This window comes from Ambystoma mexicanum, chromosome 6p (genome assembly GCF_040938575.1).
Source record: "Ambystoma mexicanum isolate Mex_15411 chromosome 6p, UKY_AmexF1_1, whole genome shotgun sequence".
Taxonomy (NCBI): Eukaryota; Metazoa; Chordata; class Amphibia; order Caudata; family Ambystomatidae; genus Ambystoma; species Ambystoma mexicanum.
Genome location: NC_090935.1, coordinates 1267700138 through 1267717150, shown reverse-complemented (window position 1 = coordinate 1267717150; position 17013 = coordinate 1267700138). Strand labels below are relative to the sequence as shown.

The following is a 17013-nucleotide window of genomic DNA, read 5'->3' as shown; positions in this document are numbered from 1 at the left end:
AGCTACGCCATATTAGGTACCTCAGTGTAAACATTAGTGCGACACTCAGCGAGGCACTTCAGTTAAACTACCCATTGGTCCTTGCAAGATCTAACAAGATCTGGCTAGGTGGGACTCACTGGCTTTATCACTCTGAGGTAGGATAAATGCCTTCAAAATGAATTCCCTGCCAAAACTAAAAAAATTTGCTACAATGATACTAATTGCGCCCACACATAAAATGTTTACGGACTGAGACGCACTTATTTCCAAGTTCATATGGTGAGCGAAGAAGGCACGGCTTCAGATGAAAATATTGCAGGCTTCTAAGGCGGATGGTGGTTTGGCATACCCGTCCAGGAGCGTGTACTACCAAGCGCCCCAAATCTACTGGGCCAAACATTGGCTCAACTCTGAAGACCTGGCAAGCTGGAGGTGGGTGGAACTCTCCTTGCTAGCTCTGAACTCACCACTTAAGGTCCTAGCCATTCCGTCGGCAAAACTGCCTTCCCAGATCAAGACGAACCCTATCACGGAACCAAAGCTCACTCAATGGCGTAAAATGAGATCCATGCTGGGCACAGTTGTTCGAAACAGTACCAGCCTGGAGTAGTGTGAGAGCGATACGGCAAGACACTGAATGGCAACATATCAGGGTCATAGACGAGGAACCAATGGTGTCCTGGGAGGCACGACACATTGTGGACCTGGGGGAATCGGTCTGGCTCTGATATAGGACCCTAGAGTCAGTGATAGCTACACACATTCTGGGTGGTCCGCCAGGCTGGACCCTCTGCATGTGAGATAAAAATGGAGCAAAACACAACATCTTTCCCGTGTTTAAGCACGTTTTACTCTATGTGCATCCACAACGAAGTGGGTAGGAATAATACATTAGCTGCCATCTGGTCTAGTGACCTAGAGCTCATGCTAGATTCTGGAGACATGTATGTATATTTTATTGGTGTTCAGAAGTTTCTTTCAACCTCAAGAATAGTGAAATGCAGTTTAAAATTCTTCAGAGGATGTACTTCGCCTATACAAAGATTTATAATATGGGACTAACACAATCAACCACATGCTGGTGACAATGTGGGGGGCAGGGCTCCATGGGTAATATACTGTGGTCTTGCCCCCGGATTGAACCATATTGGCACATGTTGCATTGACTGGTCTCACGCATAGGCGACACTAAGATCACAATGGCCCCGTGCCCCATGTTATTTTGAGCAGGCAGTGACGATTGGCATGCTGACCCATTGAAACGCAGGCTTATCCATATGATGCTTTTCACTGCTCGCAAACTCCATTGGAAGACAGACACTCCACCCACTAAAACCCTATGGACAATCCTTTTAGCTAAACTATGCACTCTGGAGCAAAGTGCAAAGAGCAACTATCTAGCTCGACACAGGCGATCCCTTTTAGGAATTGGTAGACCCTTATATCTAACAGTGGTCTGACGGTTGGATACAGGAGGATCATTACCTATGTCGTGGTTGGGTTCCTAGGAAGTATAAGCCCAAGCCGGGATCTGATACCAGCTGAAGACAATTGCGGATGTCAGTGTACACTGGGGATGATGTATATACTCGTGAAAGGGAGCGACATGGGGTTTGCTTGACCGGCCGTTCATGGCGTTGTGCCTTTTGTGAACTTGCAATGAACATTGCAGGAGTAGCAAGACCCTGATCCGCTGTAAAACCAGGGTTGAACACCCTATAACTGCTAAACATGTCATCTAACTACTGCGCTATATGATATAAATATGATACAGAGCATGTAGGGGGCACAGGGGTGGTTACCTTGCTTATCTATTTGGGTTCTACACCTGAATCAATACAACACAGTGAATATTTGCATAGTGGATTCAGTTTTCAATATTGATGTTGTACTGCTATAAGTTTTGTTCTTTGTTTATTGTTTGAAATTAAAAACGGATTAAAGTAAAACAAAGTATTTGTATTGTGCGTAAAATAAGTATGAACATGCAAAATCTTGCTCGCAAGTGTTAAACTCCAGATGTGCACAAAATAAGGAGACAACCATAATGAGTACCTTATCAGTTAGTGGCTGAAAAGATAGTTCTTTTGCAAGAAAGACATTTGAAAATCGAGTACAGGCTTTAATTAAGGGCTGCAGTGAGAACTGGAATTTATCTCTGTGCTTGATCAGGCAGCAGGCATTGTGAGGTCACAACCTACCTGCAATAACCAATTGCAGAGCGTTAGTGGTGTCATTTTTTTATTACATTTCAGTAGGGCTGTCAAAACTAGCCTGTAACAACACCATTATTTACAGGCGTTTATAAGGCTATTGGAGGCTGCTATGTATTATATTGTTATTATGGGGGAGAGGTCTGATCTCAGTCTCTGTTCTTGGGGATTGTCAGAGCTGCCTTCTCTTAAATACACCTTCCCCCTTCTATTGATATTCCATGCCCCTTTTCTCCATGGTCTTCTTCTTTCCTGCCTCTCAAAAGTTTTCCCTTGTTTTGCTCCTGGTGGTAATTATCGACGGAATGGATTTTCAACACATTTTAAAACGAAAACTGTGCACTGGGGAGGTTTGTTGGGAAGTGGTTTACTGCTTTTGTGTCTTTATATTCCACAAAGAAAGATCTTGGAAAAAACTGCTTACTATTTAAATATTTATTGTTTTACATTCCTCACGCTAAAACTAGAAAATGTATCAAATTCGTATCAAATTCGCTTTAGAATATTTTACTGACTTACTTTTTGTCTGTCGTTTGCTTAAGAGCTCCACCTCTCAAATTACAAAGGCAGCATTCCTGAAAATAAAAAATATGAATCAAAATAAGCAAATACATTGGAATATCCTTATGGCTAGATATGTTGGTATGTTTGTTACTATTTACTATGATTTCCTGTACAAGCCGCTGTTCTGCTTGAAAAATCATTAGAATGTTACCCAATTTAGTGGTTTTTGGAAACTAATGGAATGTCAACACAATATCCAACATACAAATTGAAACAAACGTGTATCAACATATCTGATAGCCCTTTGCAGATGCCATATCGATAGGAAAAGAAAGAACCCCTCCCCCTTCTTAGGATTTTCTTACTTGCCCACAAGAGAGCCATGAAGAGGAGTATGCCATCACTAATGGGTACTGGGCTAACATGCCCTTTGTGGAGGTTCCCTGGCAATGATGGCATCATAACAAATATAGTCAAGTCATTTGAAGAAGTCCCTTGTCTGGCTTTGGGGACTTCTAGTGGGTGCATCAAAGGGTCCTGGGTTCCCCGATCTATCAGGTGATGGGGATGCCCCCCTGAAACTTGAAGAGTCACATCTTTCTCTTTGCTTCTGCTTTTTCTCCTCCTCTCCCTTGCTGACTTCCTGGCTGACACTTCAATTGCACTGGTTACCTGGCCACCTTCTGATCTCGGGCCCAGGTCCCCTCCTCCGCCAGTCGCACTCCTGCACTGCGTTCCTGGCAACCCCTGCACTTGGGGACTGTTTTCTGTATCCCTACAGTCCCACTACCAGCAGTTGACACCTGATGTCTGCACTTACCCCGCACTTGCCACCGGCTGGCTGTACTTTTACTTGTTTATTTATTTTCTTATCACATGTACTGCACTGGCCTCTCCCCCTTGCCCCACGCACTTCTCCTCCCTCCACTTCCCATGCACTTGCGCGATCTGAATGACACCTGGCCTAGTAGGATCGTTGTCTGTCCTCCCTCTGTTCCCCCTCCCTTGCCACATCGCGCCTTGAAACATTTGTGTATAGGCGCATTATAAATGCCATATCATATCATATGGAAGAGGTATAGGGGGAAACAATGGTCACCCACACTTAATCCCTTGTGTTCCACAGGGAGCAGTCACTAGACCCTCAATGAGGCTTCAAGATATTGCCCCTTTGAGAGATTGGAACTTGGGACATTTAGTCATACAGGACCATTAGCTCTGTGTCACTCAGACCATGAAAGACACTTTATAATTCCTACAAAATTTTGTTCTGAGGCTCCCGTAGACCTCAGAGAGGAGGAGGGCTTCTTTGCGTGGCTTATCAAGTGAAGTCACATTCACCTGCTGCGAACAGAGCAGATGCCATTGATAAGAGGAATAGACATCAGTTTACCCAGGGCATCCAAGTAATTTACAAAATGGCACAGAAGAACACACCACGCTGCAGGCATTGCAGCTCTGGGGAAACCATAATAGATGCACAAGTGGAATCCAAGATGGCGGTCCAGGCATATGAAGGCAAGTGTGCTAGGTAAGCACCATCAATCTGGTGAAAGGTGCAAACTCTCACATGGGGTCTAGCCCAAGGAGAAGGGACACATGACTATATAAACCCATGCTCTAAGTCCGACACAGTGGGTATTTGAAGTAGGTTGTGTTAAGCGCTTGAAAGAGTTGTATATTTGCAAGGAATGCAGCAGCAAGCGTTTGCAAAGGCTGAAGGACAGGAGACTGACAAAGCATGGGAGGTGTTATGAGTTATATAGCCGGAGGAGGGTGTTAAATATCACGAGATGAAGGCAGGAGAGAGGTAGCAGGAGGAAGAAGGTGAACATCAGGAAGTGGTGGGTGGTGACACACAATTGGAGGAGGTTGGTGAACATCAGAAAGAGAACGAGTCAAAAGAGAGAGTCAAAACAGGAAGGTTCAAGAACACATGTCAGGCCCAGGACGGGGGAAGATAGTAGAAAACACCTCTTCTGAAAGAGTTGAACCTATGAAGGAGCAGCGAGTACTCTGTTTGGTGGCATAGAGAGGTGACAAGAAGTGTAGTGATGCACATTTTATTGGTGAGGGGTGACCAGACCCTTGAAGGTGGACCCAACAGGGCAGACTTTAGCAAAGGACAGATAGAGTGTCGCTACTCTTTAAGATCTTCGGCAACAGGCTGCTAACCAACTTGATGGGCAAGAAGTTGGAAAGCACAGGTTAACCTGTGTCAGCACTTGAGCATTCAATGAACAGGTGGTGGAAGAAACACAGTGACATCTAATGGCTAAATAGTAGTAAATGACACAGGAGCAGAAGAACAGTGTGGGAAACACTGAATGCTACCACAACTAAAGAACAGAGTAGAAGCACGAGAACTGAACCGACTGAACTGTGGCACAGAGGTGTGAGTCATTACCTGGTAAGAACAAATTATTTACCGCTGGCAACTTTATTTCTACTGGATGTTCCACGGATGTATTCCTTGTCTTTGATATACCGATTTCCTGCTTGCAGTCGCAGAACATTTTCAACAGTTGAAGGCACTGTGCGGCATCGAGTCTATGTCCCTTTACGGTATCCATCCCTGTGCTTGGACGGGACATAGATGATGGTATAAATAGAACGCACTGTGCCCGTTGCTTCAGTTCTAGTTTGTCCCTCTTTCTGCACAGCCAATTAGAGGATTACAAGAAACCACATGGGCGTTGAAAGAGAGAAGTGTAATCAAAAATTCACCCAGTCAGAGGGATAGGAAGGGGGACTATGGGGGTGTTAAAGAATCCATAGGAGGTACATCCAGTAGAAAGAACATCACTTAGGGTAAGAATTTGTTCTTCTCATGGATTGTGTCCTCCAACGGATTCCATATCTTTGATAGATACCCAGAGCAATTTCATAGAAGGAGGTGGGCCCAATGAATTTCTTACTGGTTTTTATTGTGCAAAACAGCTTTCTTAAACCTAGTGTCCTGGCCCGACAAGGTGCCCAGACAGTAATGTCATGAAAAGGTACGAATCAACGACCAAGTTGCAGCATTACAAATGTCCTGCACCTGTGCAACTCTTTGCAGATCTGAAGTGGTTGCCACTCCTCTGGTTGAATATGCCCTTACATTTTCAGGGACATATTTTCCATCTATAGAATACCATCCTGAAATTATAAGTTATTCACCGTAGTGACTAACGTACTTTTAGTCCACAGTCCCCTTTCCTCCATACTGTATGGGCGTCCCTTCCAAGGGACGGGTCACAGAACCGTTTTCACCAGAAAAAACCTTTTTCCCCTTTAAATTTGGAGGCGCGCAGGGGTGCGGCCCAAGGAGCATGTGCTGCCCTGACTCCACCTTCCAGCGCCACACCTCAGTCCCCACTGACTCGTCAACAATACATTTAACATTGCCTAATGACACCAGTATTATTAGGGGGGAGGTTGGTGGGGCATATGGAAGAAAGGGGACTATGGACTAAGAGTATGTTAGTCACTACTACGGTGAGTAACTTTTAATTACTCCTACGTTCCGTCCCCTTTCCTCCATACTGTATGGGCGATTACAACTGATTGTAGCCCTAGGGTGGAGAGGAGACCCTCCTTAAGCAAATAGGTTCCTGAGAACCGCCTGTCCGAAAGCCGCATCAGATCTAGAACCGGCATCCAAACAGTAATGCTTGCAGAAAGCCGAGGGAGAGGCCCACGTGGCCGCCCTGCTTATGATTTGCCAGGGGACATGGCACTGGAATGCGATGGCCATTGCCTTAGCCCTGACTGCGTGGGCATGCATGTTGGCTGAGAGCGGCTTGAGCTGGCCCTCATACACTTCTTTGATGGCAGAGACCATCCAGCGAGATATGGAAGCCTTAAGAGGCCCAATAGCCTGGTCTTGAGCCTCCGAAAGTGACAAACAGGGCGTCCGATTTGCGGAAGCCCTTGGTCCTGTCCAAGTAGAATTTCAGGGCACGTCTGACATCCAGGCACTGCGGCACTGTCAGTGCTTCGTCCTTGGGATCGGGAAAAAAAGTAGGAAGGACTATTCCCTCGTTCAAGTGGAAAGCAGACGGAACCTTAGGCAGAAATGCTGGGTGTGTCTGGAGCACTACTTTGTCCTTGTGAAAGGTAGTATATGGTTCCGAGGCAATCAGCACCTGGATTTTGCCGACTCTACGAGCCGAGGTAAGACCGACTAGTAAGGCTGTCTTGATGCTGACCAGCCTGATGTCCACGGACGCCATTGGCTGGAACGGTTTGTGCGCCAGGGCGCCCAAGACTATGTTAAGGTCCCAAACATGGTGCGGTCTCTTGACGGGCGGGTAGAGCCTTGCGAGTCCCGTCAGATGTTTCTTGATGATAGGATTAGAGGAGGAGAAGATGCTTTCCTCCAAGTTCCTGTAAGCCCCAATGGCTGCAAGGTATGTGCAGCAGGCGTCAACCTGCACGCCTGAGTGGGCAAGGTGCTCTGAGAAGGAGAGCACGTTGTCCAAGGTGCATGCCACAGGGTCGATTCCCCTGGAGTCTGCCCAGTGGCAGAATCTGGTCCATTTGCTTTCGTACTGGGCCCTGGTATCCTTGCTCCTGGCGCCCTGCATGATCTCCAGATTGGCCTGTGAGACGCTGAGGTGCCGCAGCGTTACCTGCTCAGGTACAACGCTGTGAGGGCTAGTTTTCCTAGCACAGGGTGGATGACTCTGCCCCTCTGCCGTGCAAGAAGATGTGCTGAGCCAGTCGGGAAGTGAATTGGTGGCACTTCCGAGAGACTGAGCAGCTCAGAAAACCATGGCCTGGCCGGCCACCATGGAGCTATTAGATTGATGAGGAGTTGGCAAGACTCCTTGATTTTGCAAGTTACTCTGTGAATCAGGGGCGTGAGCGGAAAGGCGTAGGCTTTCATGCCGGTCCACTGGAGGTGAAATCCGTCGCCCAGAGACTGGGGCCCTGACCTTGCCCGGATGCAAACTGGGGACACTTCGTGTTGTGCCAGATGGCAAAGAGCTCCATCTGGGGGTCACCACACCTATTGAAGATCTCCTGAATAACAAGGTCGTTTAGCTGCCACTCGTAATTGTCCGCTCCCAGTCTGCTGAGCCTGTCCGCTTCCAGGTTGGATTCCCCCGGGAGGTGGACTGCCGTGAGGTAAATGTAGTTTTCCTGGGCCCACTCCCACATGCTGATCGGAAGTCTGCACAGGGGAGGTGATCTGGTGCCTCCCTGCTTGTTGATGTAGTACATGCTGGTCGAGTTGTCAGTCTGGATGAGGACAACCTTGCCCCGGAGAAGTGGTAGGAATGCCCCGAGCGCCAGCCAGATGGCGTTCAGCTCTAGCCAATTGATGTTGTATCCCTGCTCCTGTCGAGTCCAGGTGCTGTGGACAGAGAGATTGTCCAGGGTGGCTCCCCAGCCCTCGAGCAAGGAATCAATGGTGGCCTGCGCAGTGGGCGGTCGGAAGGGCTGACCCATCAGTAGGTTGCAGTCTCTGGACCACCAAGTTAGGTCTGGGTGGCGAGATGGTGGAACGTTGATTATCTCGGATTGAGAGCCTCGCTCCTGGTTCCATGTGGCCACGAAGTGCAGCTGAATCCTCCTCATCCTTAGTATCACGTATGGGACGGCTAATAGGACCGCTGCCATTAGACCCAGGAGATGTTGGTACCACCATGCTGAGGTCACTTATCTGTTGAGAAAGTGGGTGGTGGCCCTCTTGATAGGCGAGTTTGTGTCCTCCGAAAGAAATACCTTCTGGGAGCACGTGTCCCAGATGAGGCCCAAAAATGTCAGAGTCTGCGTGGGTTGCAGCTGCGACTTCTTGAGATTGAGCGAAAAGCCCAGATTGTGCAGAGTGTTCATAAGGACATGGGAAGAGTGGTGAACCGCTTCCGGAGAGGTAAGGGTAGATGTGGAGGCCCTGCGCTCTGAGGAGGACCGTCACCGCATTCATGAGCGTGGTGAAGACCCTGGGGGCCGAGTTGCACGGCCAGAGGTCTCAATATGGGCCACGGTGGATTCCATGAGATCATTCGCCACCAGCTTGGCCTCGGCTAGCCCCTCCTTAAAGCATGATTGGCTCTGGGTGGGGAGTTCTGGGAGGAAGTCCGCAATTTCCTGCCATAATCTTTGGTTGGTGGCAGCCAGCATGGCATCTGCTTTGGCCTGACGAAGATGTAAGGAAGCGTTGGAATAGAGTTTCTTGCCATACGCCGCCAAGATCTTCTCCTCCTTGCCTAGCAGCGCTGCAGAGGAGGAGGCTGAGGACGACAGAGGCTTGGAGTATAGTGGGGCCGCAGCGATAAACAAGGAGTGTGGCTGAGGATGGCCCGAAAGCAAGAGTGTATCCCCCTCCATCTTGCCTGTAATTGGCGCCCAGGCGTCGATTGACCGGCTGGGCTGAGTGGGGTTTGAGCCAGCCCTTCTTGGCCAGGGAGACTACATTGGTCTGCAGTGGAATCCCCGATTTGGCAGAGGGGCGTTGCTTGAGGACTTCCGCCAGAACCCCCTCTGCCGGCTGCTCGACCTCGGGTTGGGGTAGGCCCAGATACTCCGCCAGCCCAGCAAGACGTTTGTGGAAGGCCCTGGCTGAGGATGGCGTGTCCGGATCCTTCTCCTCATCCGTATCCTATGGATCAGGGTGATCCTGTGGAGGAGGAGGAGTAGTTGGCACTGGAGGCTGGGGTACCGGGACAGCGGCCGGAGGCTGAGCAGGCTGATACGGAGCCACCTGAGGAGTCAGCTGGGGAGCCGGACAAAGGCGGCTGCGCTGGGGCCTACTGCGCCGGTGGTGCTCTAGCATTGCGGGAGGGACTTCTCTGATGGCTTCTTTGAGGATAACCCCTATCAGGGGGGACTTCATGAGGCAGAGGAACCTCTTGAAGAAGACCTCTTCACTGGCCGAGGAGGTGGCAGGGGGTGCTGACGGGGTAGCGCGGAGCTGCTGGAGCCGCTGCATACCCTGCCCATATGGACGCAAAGGCAAACTGCCCTGGGCAAAAGGAGGGGTAGGCTGTAGGCCACGTACCTGGTTGAGGACAGTCCCACCTTGACACTCGTTCTTCACCGAATTCCTGGAATGGCGTCGGACGGGTGCCTCTGTCTGGCACGGCAGCCATTTTTTTGAGCAGCCTGTCACGTGCCTGCCACGTGTTGCTCAGCCCGCTGGGCCCAGCCTCGTCCAAGACTCTTGCGTGTGGATCACAAGGCCTACCCTGCACCTCGGGTCTAGGCCCGGTAGGTGTGGCACCCACGACCCGGGGGTCGGTAGAGCTGCGTTTAGGCGCCCCCTCAGACGTATTACCGGTATTAGGGTGTAGCACCTTCGGCCATGGTGCCGGTAAAAGGGAGGAGCCCCTCGGGTGAAAACCCGGTAAAAAAACCTTCCAGTCCCTCAACACTGTCACCGGGAGGATCCCTCGGTCTGGAGGCCAGTAGGTACAGCTGCCTCGGTGTACGTGCTGGTAGAAGGACCTCACCGGTCCCTCCCGCGCGAGAGAGTCCCTGGGAAGGAGTCTTTGGGCTTGGTTCGATGTTTCACGCAGTTCTTGAGGTCCTCTGGAGGCAACTTCTGGAAGAGCTCCCTCCACCTGACTAGTCTGGTCTTCGGCGCTTTCGAGGACAGCGAGCCACATGCTGAACAAGCTTGCCAACCATGGTCTGGGCCAAGGAAACATAGGCAGAGGGTGTGGGGGTAAGTTGGGAAGAGCCTGTTGCAGGCTGAACACCTGCTGAACCCTGTAGAAGTCGACATGCGCCCGGGAGGAGTCTGTCGCCTGAGGACCGAGTACCTGAATGATAAAAAGCCAAAAAAGAAGGCAAAGAGAAGAAGTATCCATGCGTGGAATTACATGGCCGAAGCCAAACCCAGGAGGGCTGGTGAATTCGGCCTTTTCCGTCGACGCAGAAAAGGGGACTGGGGTAAGGAGCCAGAGGGAAGAGTCAGGGCAAGATATGCTCCCTGGGCCGCACCCCTACGCGCCTCTAAATTTAAAGGGGAAGAAGGTTTTTTTCTGGTGAAAAAGGTTCCGTCTCCCATCCCTTGGAAGGGACGCTCAAACAGTATGGAGGAAAGGGGATGTGACGTAATGCACAGAATTATCCAACGTGACAACATTTGTTTAGAGACGGCCTGTCCTAGTCTGTGTCCAGTAAAACCCACAAAGAGCTGAACTTCTTGTCTGTCATTTGCCAAACTGGAAATGTAAAATTTTAGAGTCCTTTTAGGGTCAGGTCTGTGCAACCTCTCTTCCTCCTTGGCGAGACGAGGTGGTGGATACAATGCTGGCAAAGTAATTTTTGTGTCAAATAGAATTCGGACACGTCATGGAAAGGGAAGAGGAATGAACCTTCAATACTACATTCTCCCTAGAAAATATAGTGAAAGAAGGTTTACATGGCAGAACTTGTAGCTCACTCATTCTGCAAGCAGAAGTGATGGCTATCAGAAAGATTGTCTTTTAGGCTAGTAATCTGAGTGGACAGAAGTGGAGAGGTTCAAATGGAGCTCCCATTAAAAATGTTAGTACCAAGTTCAGATCCCAAGCCTGGACTATGAAAGGGACCGGTGGGAAAATATTTGTTAGTCCCTTGAGGAACTGAATCACAATGGGTATTTTAAAATAAGAGTCTTGTTCTGGCATGCATTTAAAGATGGATAAATCATAGGATCTCTTGGCCCGTGGCTAGGCACGCCATCATGAAGATGGCTGCATGAGAGTCTCTGGCGTCGAGAGGGCGGAGACGAACAGTACAGTTCTCCCCTGGCTTCTTAAACTAATTGAGGAAGACAGGATTCCGAAACCAGAGCCCTGTGTCTGCACGCTGGTGAAATGTGGAGCTCCGTGGTAACCAGCATCCTGAGGATTGGCTCTGATGGTTAGTGCTGGCCTTGCTGGAAGATGGGGGCCCCGGGCTGGGCCCGATCATGAGGGGGGCACACCTTTGTGGCTCCGACTGGTGCTTCGCATCAGAGCTGGCTCTAGGGCAGCTTATGGTGAGCGCTGCTGCCATATAGCAGCGTTGCTCCGGTGGTGTCCCGCTGGTGTGGTGGGGCTGTGCGGAGCTATCAGAGGCCGGCGTCCCAGACTGAGGAGCCCCCCGGGCTGACGCATCAGTGAGGTTGTAACCCCGAGAGGGCCCAGTGGGTCGGGACGTGTCACAATCCCCTGGATAGTCCTGCCGGCACCAACATCGTGCTGCTGGGGGCTTGGGGAGCAGGGGTGTGGCCCCCCACGGATGACTTCTGCTGAACTGGATATATCTCAGAGACGCCTAACCTGTGGGAGTGGCCCGACGGGGTCTGCAAGCTCACCTTGGCTGCTCCTTGCGCTGGTTCGGGAGCGCTGGTCTCCCGCTGGACGTCATTGCTGCATGCAAACTGTGGGAGAAGGTGTGTGGAGCACAAAGGGGCAGCCTGCATGGTGGGGAAAGACGGTGGCTCTGGAGGGCAGGGGTGCTTGGAGACATGGGAGGCCACCCACTGCTGCTGTGAAGTGCTTGGGGCTCACTGCCCCGTCTACATTATAATGTGCATTAATGGAAGCATTCTGTGCTCGTGCTGCAGGTGCCACAGGGGAGGTGAGGTGTTATTCCACCTGATAATTTACTGCACAGGCTCCTCATGCCCACATGGAGGCGACAACTGTGGGCTGGATCCCAGGTCCTGTCTGCAACCTCCTCTGGAGCTCTGACATGCATTCCCCCCCTTGCTACCTCTGCCACTGGTACTTTCACCCTAGGATTGCCGTTGGCTGGCTTTGGGCCTGTTGAGTGAAAGACTGGCCTGGTGGTATACCCGTGGTCCTCTGGAGGGTCAAGCTTTGCAACATAAGCGGATTAGACTGGCTGCTGCCTCATATCCCTGACATGGCTAACACGCCGAAAATAGGAAAGCAATGTGACAGCTCCACAATGCTGCAGTCTACAGGCAAGAACAAGTGCATTGAGGTTGTATCAGCCCAGGTACATGGGGCCAACCCCCTCCCGCCCATGTTCACACAGATGTCAACAAAGTCTGACCTGAAGGATCTGCTGGCCGAAATTTGCAAAGAGATTCACAAAAGCACGAAGGAATTCTCCCCAAAGATTTAGGCGCTGGACAAAAGAGTCTCTGAGGCAGAGCACAGGTTGTATGAGGTGGAGGATACTCTCTGTGAGCAGTCTTACGAGGTGGAGGAATGCTCCACTCGACTGGAGGCCCTAGAGACCCGCTGTGAGGTCCTGAAGTATAAACTGGAGGATGGGGAGAATCGTCCCCCGCAAGAAATAATATTCGAATGCAAGGCATTTCTTCTACAGTGTGGGACGAGGAACTACCCAACTTTGTAGCTGATAATTTTCGCTCCATCCTTGAATTGCCTGCAGACCAGGAGATTGAACTTGACAGGAGTCATCAGGCCAGCTCCCGTACTGCCCTGTCTTAGGACAGACCTGCCAATGTATTGTCCCGGGTCCACTTCTTCAAGCTCAAGGAGCGAATAATGGCAGCAGCTAGACCTTTCTCTTCCATCCCCTTCTGCAACACGTCACTCTCCCTGTATCAGGATCTAGCGTCAACAACCTTGGTGAAAAGAAATGCACTGTGCCCTTTGTCTGAATGGTTATGTACATAGAAGTGCCGTACAGATGGGGCTTTCCTACTGCCCTCCATTTTACTTAGCAGGGAAGGCGTTGGGTGATGCGAACACTGAGGGAAGCATAGAGCCTGCTGAATCTGGAGGGGACGGGTGGGGGAAGCCCAGAGGGGGAGCAGGATACTGGCCAGGGAACAGAGCCGGCACCCTCGCAGAAATGGCGCAAGGTGCGCAGAGGGAGGCGGTTGAAGGGGCCAGATAGAAAGACCTGAACACAATAAGGTTTGGATTGGCTATTTGGTACCTCTGGGGATTCCCAGGTGTTGAATTTACTGTGTTGCCTTTGGAGATTGAATTAAACTAAACCAGGAGTGGGGCCCAGGGTTGGGGGGTGAGAAGGTGCGTCCCATGGAAGTGTGGTTCTTCTTTTCTGCCCTCTAAGTCAGGTTCCTGACATTTCCAGATGTTTGGAAGATGCTCACGTTTGAGCATGTTTGGGGTGAGGGCAGGGGACGGCAGGCTTAATGTTTAAATGTTGGTTGTGGGTCAGATAATTACGCTATGCTACTGCTATGTGGCAGGTCAGATGCTGGCGACAAAGGGTGGAAATCTTGTTTTCCGGGGAAATGCTGACCGAAGTAGGAGCTGATGCTGGGGTGTTGGGCACATGGAATGTACAGGGCTTGAACTCCCCGGTGTCAGTTCTGGGCAAATTAAGGGACATTTCCTGCGCAAACAGGATGGGAAACGCATGAAAAACAGTGCATTCCCACACTAGTATTTCGCCTCTGGAGGTGAGAAAAAAATGGTGGATGGCCATTTTGGTGGGCGAACGAATCCCTGTATCGAATGTTAAGGTCCTCTGGGACCCACAGGGGCTCTATGTCTGTGTTAAGGGTCTACTGTGGGATTGAATGTTCACTATGGTGTCCCTTTACATTCCAAATGTTGGCGAGGATGCATTTTTTGGAAATCTTTTTGCTTAAGGTGCTCCCTTTCGCCGAGGGGAAATCCTACTCGTTGGGGATTTTAATTTAGTACCCAATACCCTAGATGACAAGGTCTCTCCCCTCCATCAGGTTGAACTTCAAGCACTCCGTAGCATTTGGCCTTTTCCTTCGTGAACTGGGACTGGTTGACACATGAAGGCTGGCGCATGGGAAAGAGACAGACTTCTCTTTTTACTCGCATGTCCATGGGGGATTTTCTAGGTTGGATCTCATTCTCATTCCCACTGCGCTGTACCCATGTGTTTGAGGAGCAGCGGTGAGGGTACGAACGCGGTCTGATCAGGCCCCTCTGTCAGTGGTCATGGCAATACTGGATAGGCACAAGAGGCTCACGCTCCACTGGAGGTTATATGACCCAGTGCTTAGAGTCCCTGTCTTGGCTGGTGAGATTGAGGAGGTAATCTCCAATTACTTCAAGGAAAATGATAACTCTGGCCCCCCACGGGACATGGTTTGGGGTGCTATGAAGGCTGTGGTTAGGGGGGGGGGGCTCTTAGTCAGAATTATATGCAGTACCCTTTGGAAACACCACACATAATTAAGACTACAAGTGACAGTACAAATTCACCTTTGGTACAAGCCTGTTCTACACAGTTAAAGTGGTAGCAGTAGCGGAGCAGCCAGACTTATTTCAAGAGTAAGTGAGCAGTATCAAATAGTTACACAAAGGACAGCAATTACTATGATTCAGGCAAACACTGACTCAAGGTTTTCAAGTAAAAGAATATACATTTATTTCACTTTCCAGTTGTATAACACAACACCATTATAAGCAGTTTAAAAATCACACTCTCAATACACCACACTACTTCCCTTAAATCCCAGACAAGTTAAGCTCACAAAATGAAGTGGGAGCAAAACGGCACTGCAGTAATTTAAAAGGGAGAGAAAGACAAAGTTAAATAGAAATTGAACCACACCAACAGGTAAGTACTCGGGGCAATAGAACAAGAGGAACTACAGTGATAGAATCAGGTAGAAAAGGCTTAGGGCCAAAGTCAATAGGACAAAAGTCTTTTGCTCAAGATCACACGGTTCAGGCTCGTTCACGGTAAAGTTCGTGCCACGGATTTTCGGACGAGGTTGGGTGGTAGAAATGTTAGTTTAAAAAGAAGAGAACGACAAGCCCTCGGATTGGAGAAAGATTTCACACACTTTCCCTGCGGCTGAACGAAACGAGTAACCAGGTTTGCACTGTACCTTAAAACGGAGAGCAAGCTCTAGAGGAGGCGGACATTCCTGGTAGTTCCTGCAGGCTCCCGGTTCCTGAAGCGACTGTCGGACTGACACGAAGGAGGAAGACTGAAGGGTCCTGCACTAACCAGGGAAGAAACCAGCAGCAGAGCAAAGCAACAAATAAAAGGTTCACTCCTTAAAACACAAGCAGGGTCCAACCTTCCTAGCTATCAGGCCCACTGTAGCTCTGTACAGCGAATTCGACCAGAGAAGGGGTCCTGGCTTGCAGTTTGGGCGAACTGGTTGGTCCCACCAGCTCAAAGGAAGAAGTTTCCTGGAGGATCTTCTCTGACGGCAGATTCTGACAATTCGGACCTGCAGCAGGGCTTCACCGGGCGGTTCAGTCGTTGAAGGGGTCCTCTTCTGTCAGCTCCTCGTTGGTTCTTGCGTTCCAGTGGCGACTCTGCCTTTCCAGTCCCAGAGACCTGCTTTTTATGCAGTTTCCCCCCTTTCATACAGCCTGGCTGTCAATCACACAACAGGGTGGCTGTCCTGGCAAGGACAGTCCCCTTAGCCAATCAGACAAGAGTGCGACTTGGGTTTCCCAAGGGAACCCATGGCAGGGGTACGAAGACCCCTCCCTCTCATCCTGCCTACCCAGACTTTCAGGCGCCTTAAGGAGGGCTTCTGTGCAGAAGCCCGCAAAAAGACAGCGAACAAAGGAATCAACCCCGGTTTGGCGCGCAGAGACGAACACAAGAAAGACTTTAACAAAAAGAAATGGCGACTAACCCCAGCCGGAGCCAAAATAAAATGTATTTGGTCAAGCGGGTTTATGTTTGAGGCTAATATAATAGCCTAAAACAATACCATGATTATATAAGATAACCACGGTAGAAAAGTTAGGGTAGGTACCACTGCCACCAGCCAAGTCTTAATGTAAAGGGAGCGAAAAACTGCCCCACAAGACACAGATAAAAAAGGATAGGATTTAACCTTTTTCAATACTCCATGTAAAATGGGGTGTACTGGGTCTGTAGTTTAAAGAGACTACATACAGTTAATGGCAACTTTACATGTTTCTGGGAGACAGTTGTCAGTCCCACAAAAATGGAGTCAGAGGGAAGTCTGAAGGTGCTGTGTAACACACAAAAATGGTGCTCATAGAGTAGGTGAGGCTCCAGAGCCTAAGATCACACAAATGGTAAAAACACACACAGCAAAACGCACGTAAGAGTGGGGAAAAAAGGCTCTCACTCTTACCAGGTAAAAATCCAGCAAAGCTGCTGAGGGACTCATTAGGAAAGGGAAATTAGCCATTTATGAGAATTCTCCCTAACACTCATTGGCGGCCTACACTAGAGTGAGGAAGTGGCTTTGGATGGGACTAGAAAAGGAGTTTGCCCAGGCTGAGCAAGAACACAGGAGGCTTGGGTCCCGCAGGGGATTGCGCAAACTCTGTATTCCACAGAAACAGTTGGAGGCGCACTTGGCAGACATGACAACACAGGCAATATTGAAAACTAAGCAGTTTTACTATGCCAATGGGAATCAAGCTAATCATGTTCTGGTGGCCAAGTTGCGCAAGCT

At 49.8% G+C, this 17013-nt stretch overlaps 1 protein-coding gene across 5 annotated transcripts in view; it reads right to left on the bottom strand.

Moving 5' to 3' along the window:
* KDM4C (lysine demethylase 4C) overlaps positions 1–17013 on the bottom strand; it is a 3084728-nt gene that overhangs the window by 766454 nt on the left and 2301261 nt on the right. For all 5 annotated transcript variants that reach the window (XM_069625930.1, XM_069625928.1, XM_069625929.1 and 2 more), the window contains one exon: positions 2715–2770. In XM_069625930.1, the coding sequence (XP_069482031.1) occupies positions 2715–2770 (56 nt within the window). The remainder of the gene's footprint in view (positions 1–2714; positions 2771–17013) is intronic.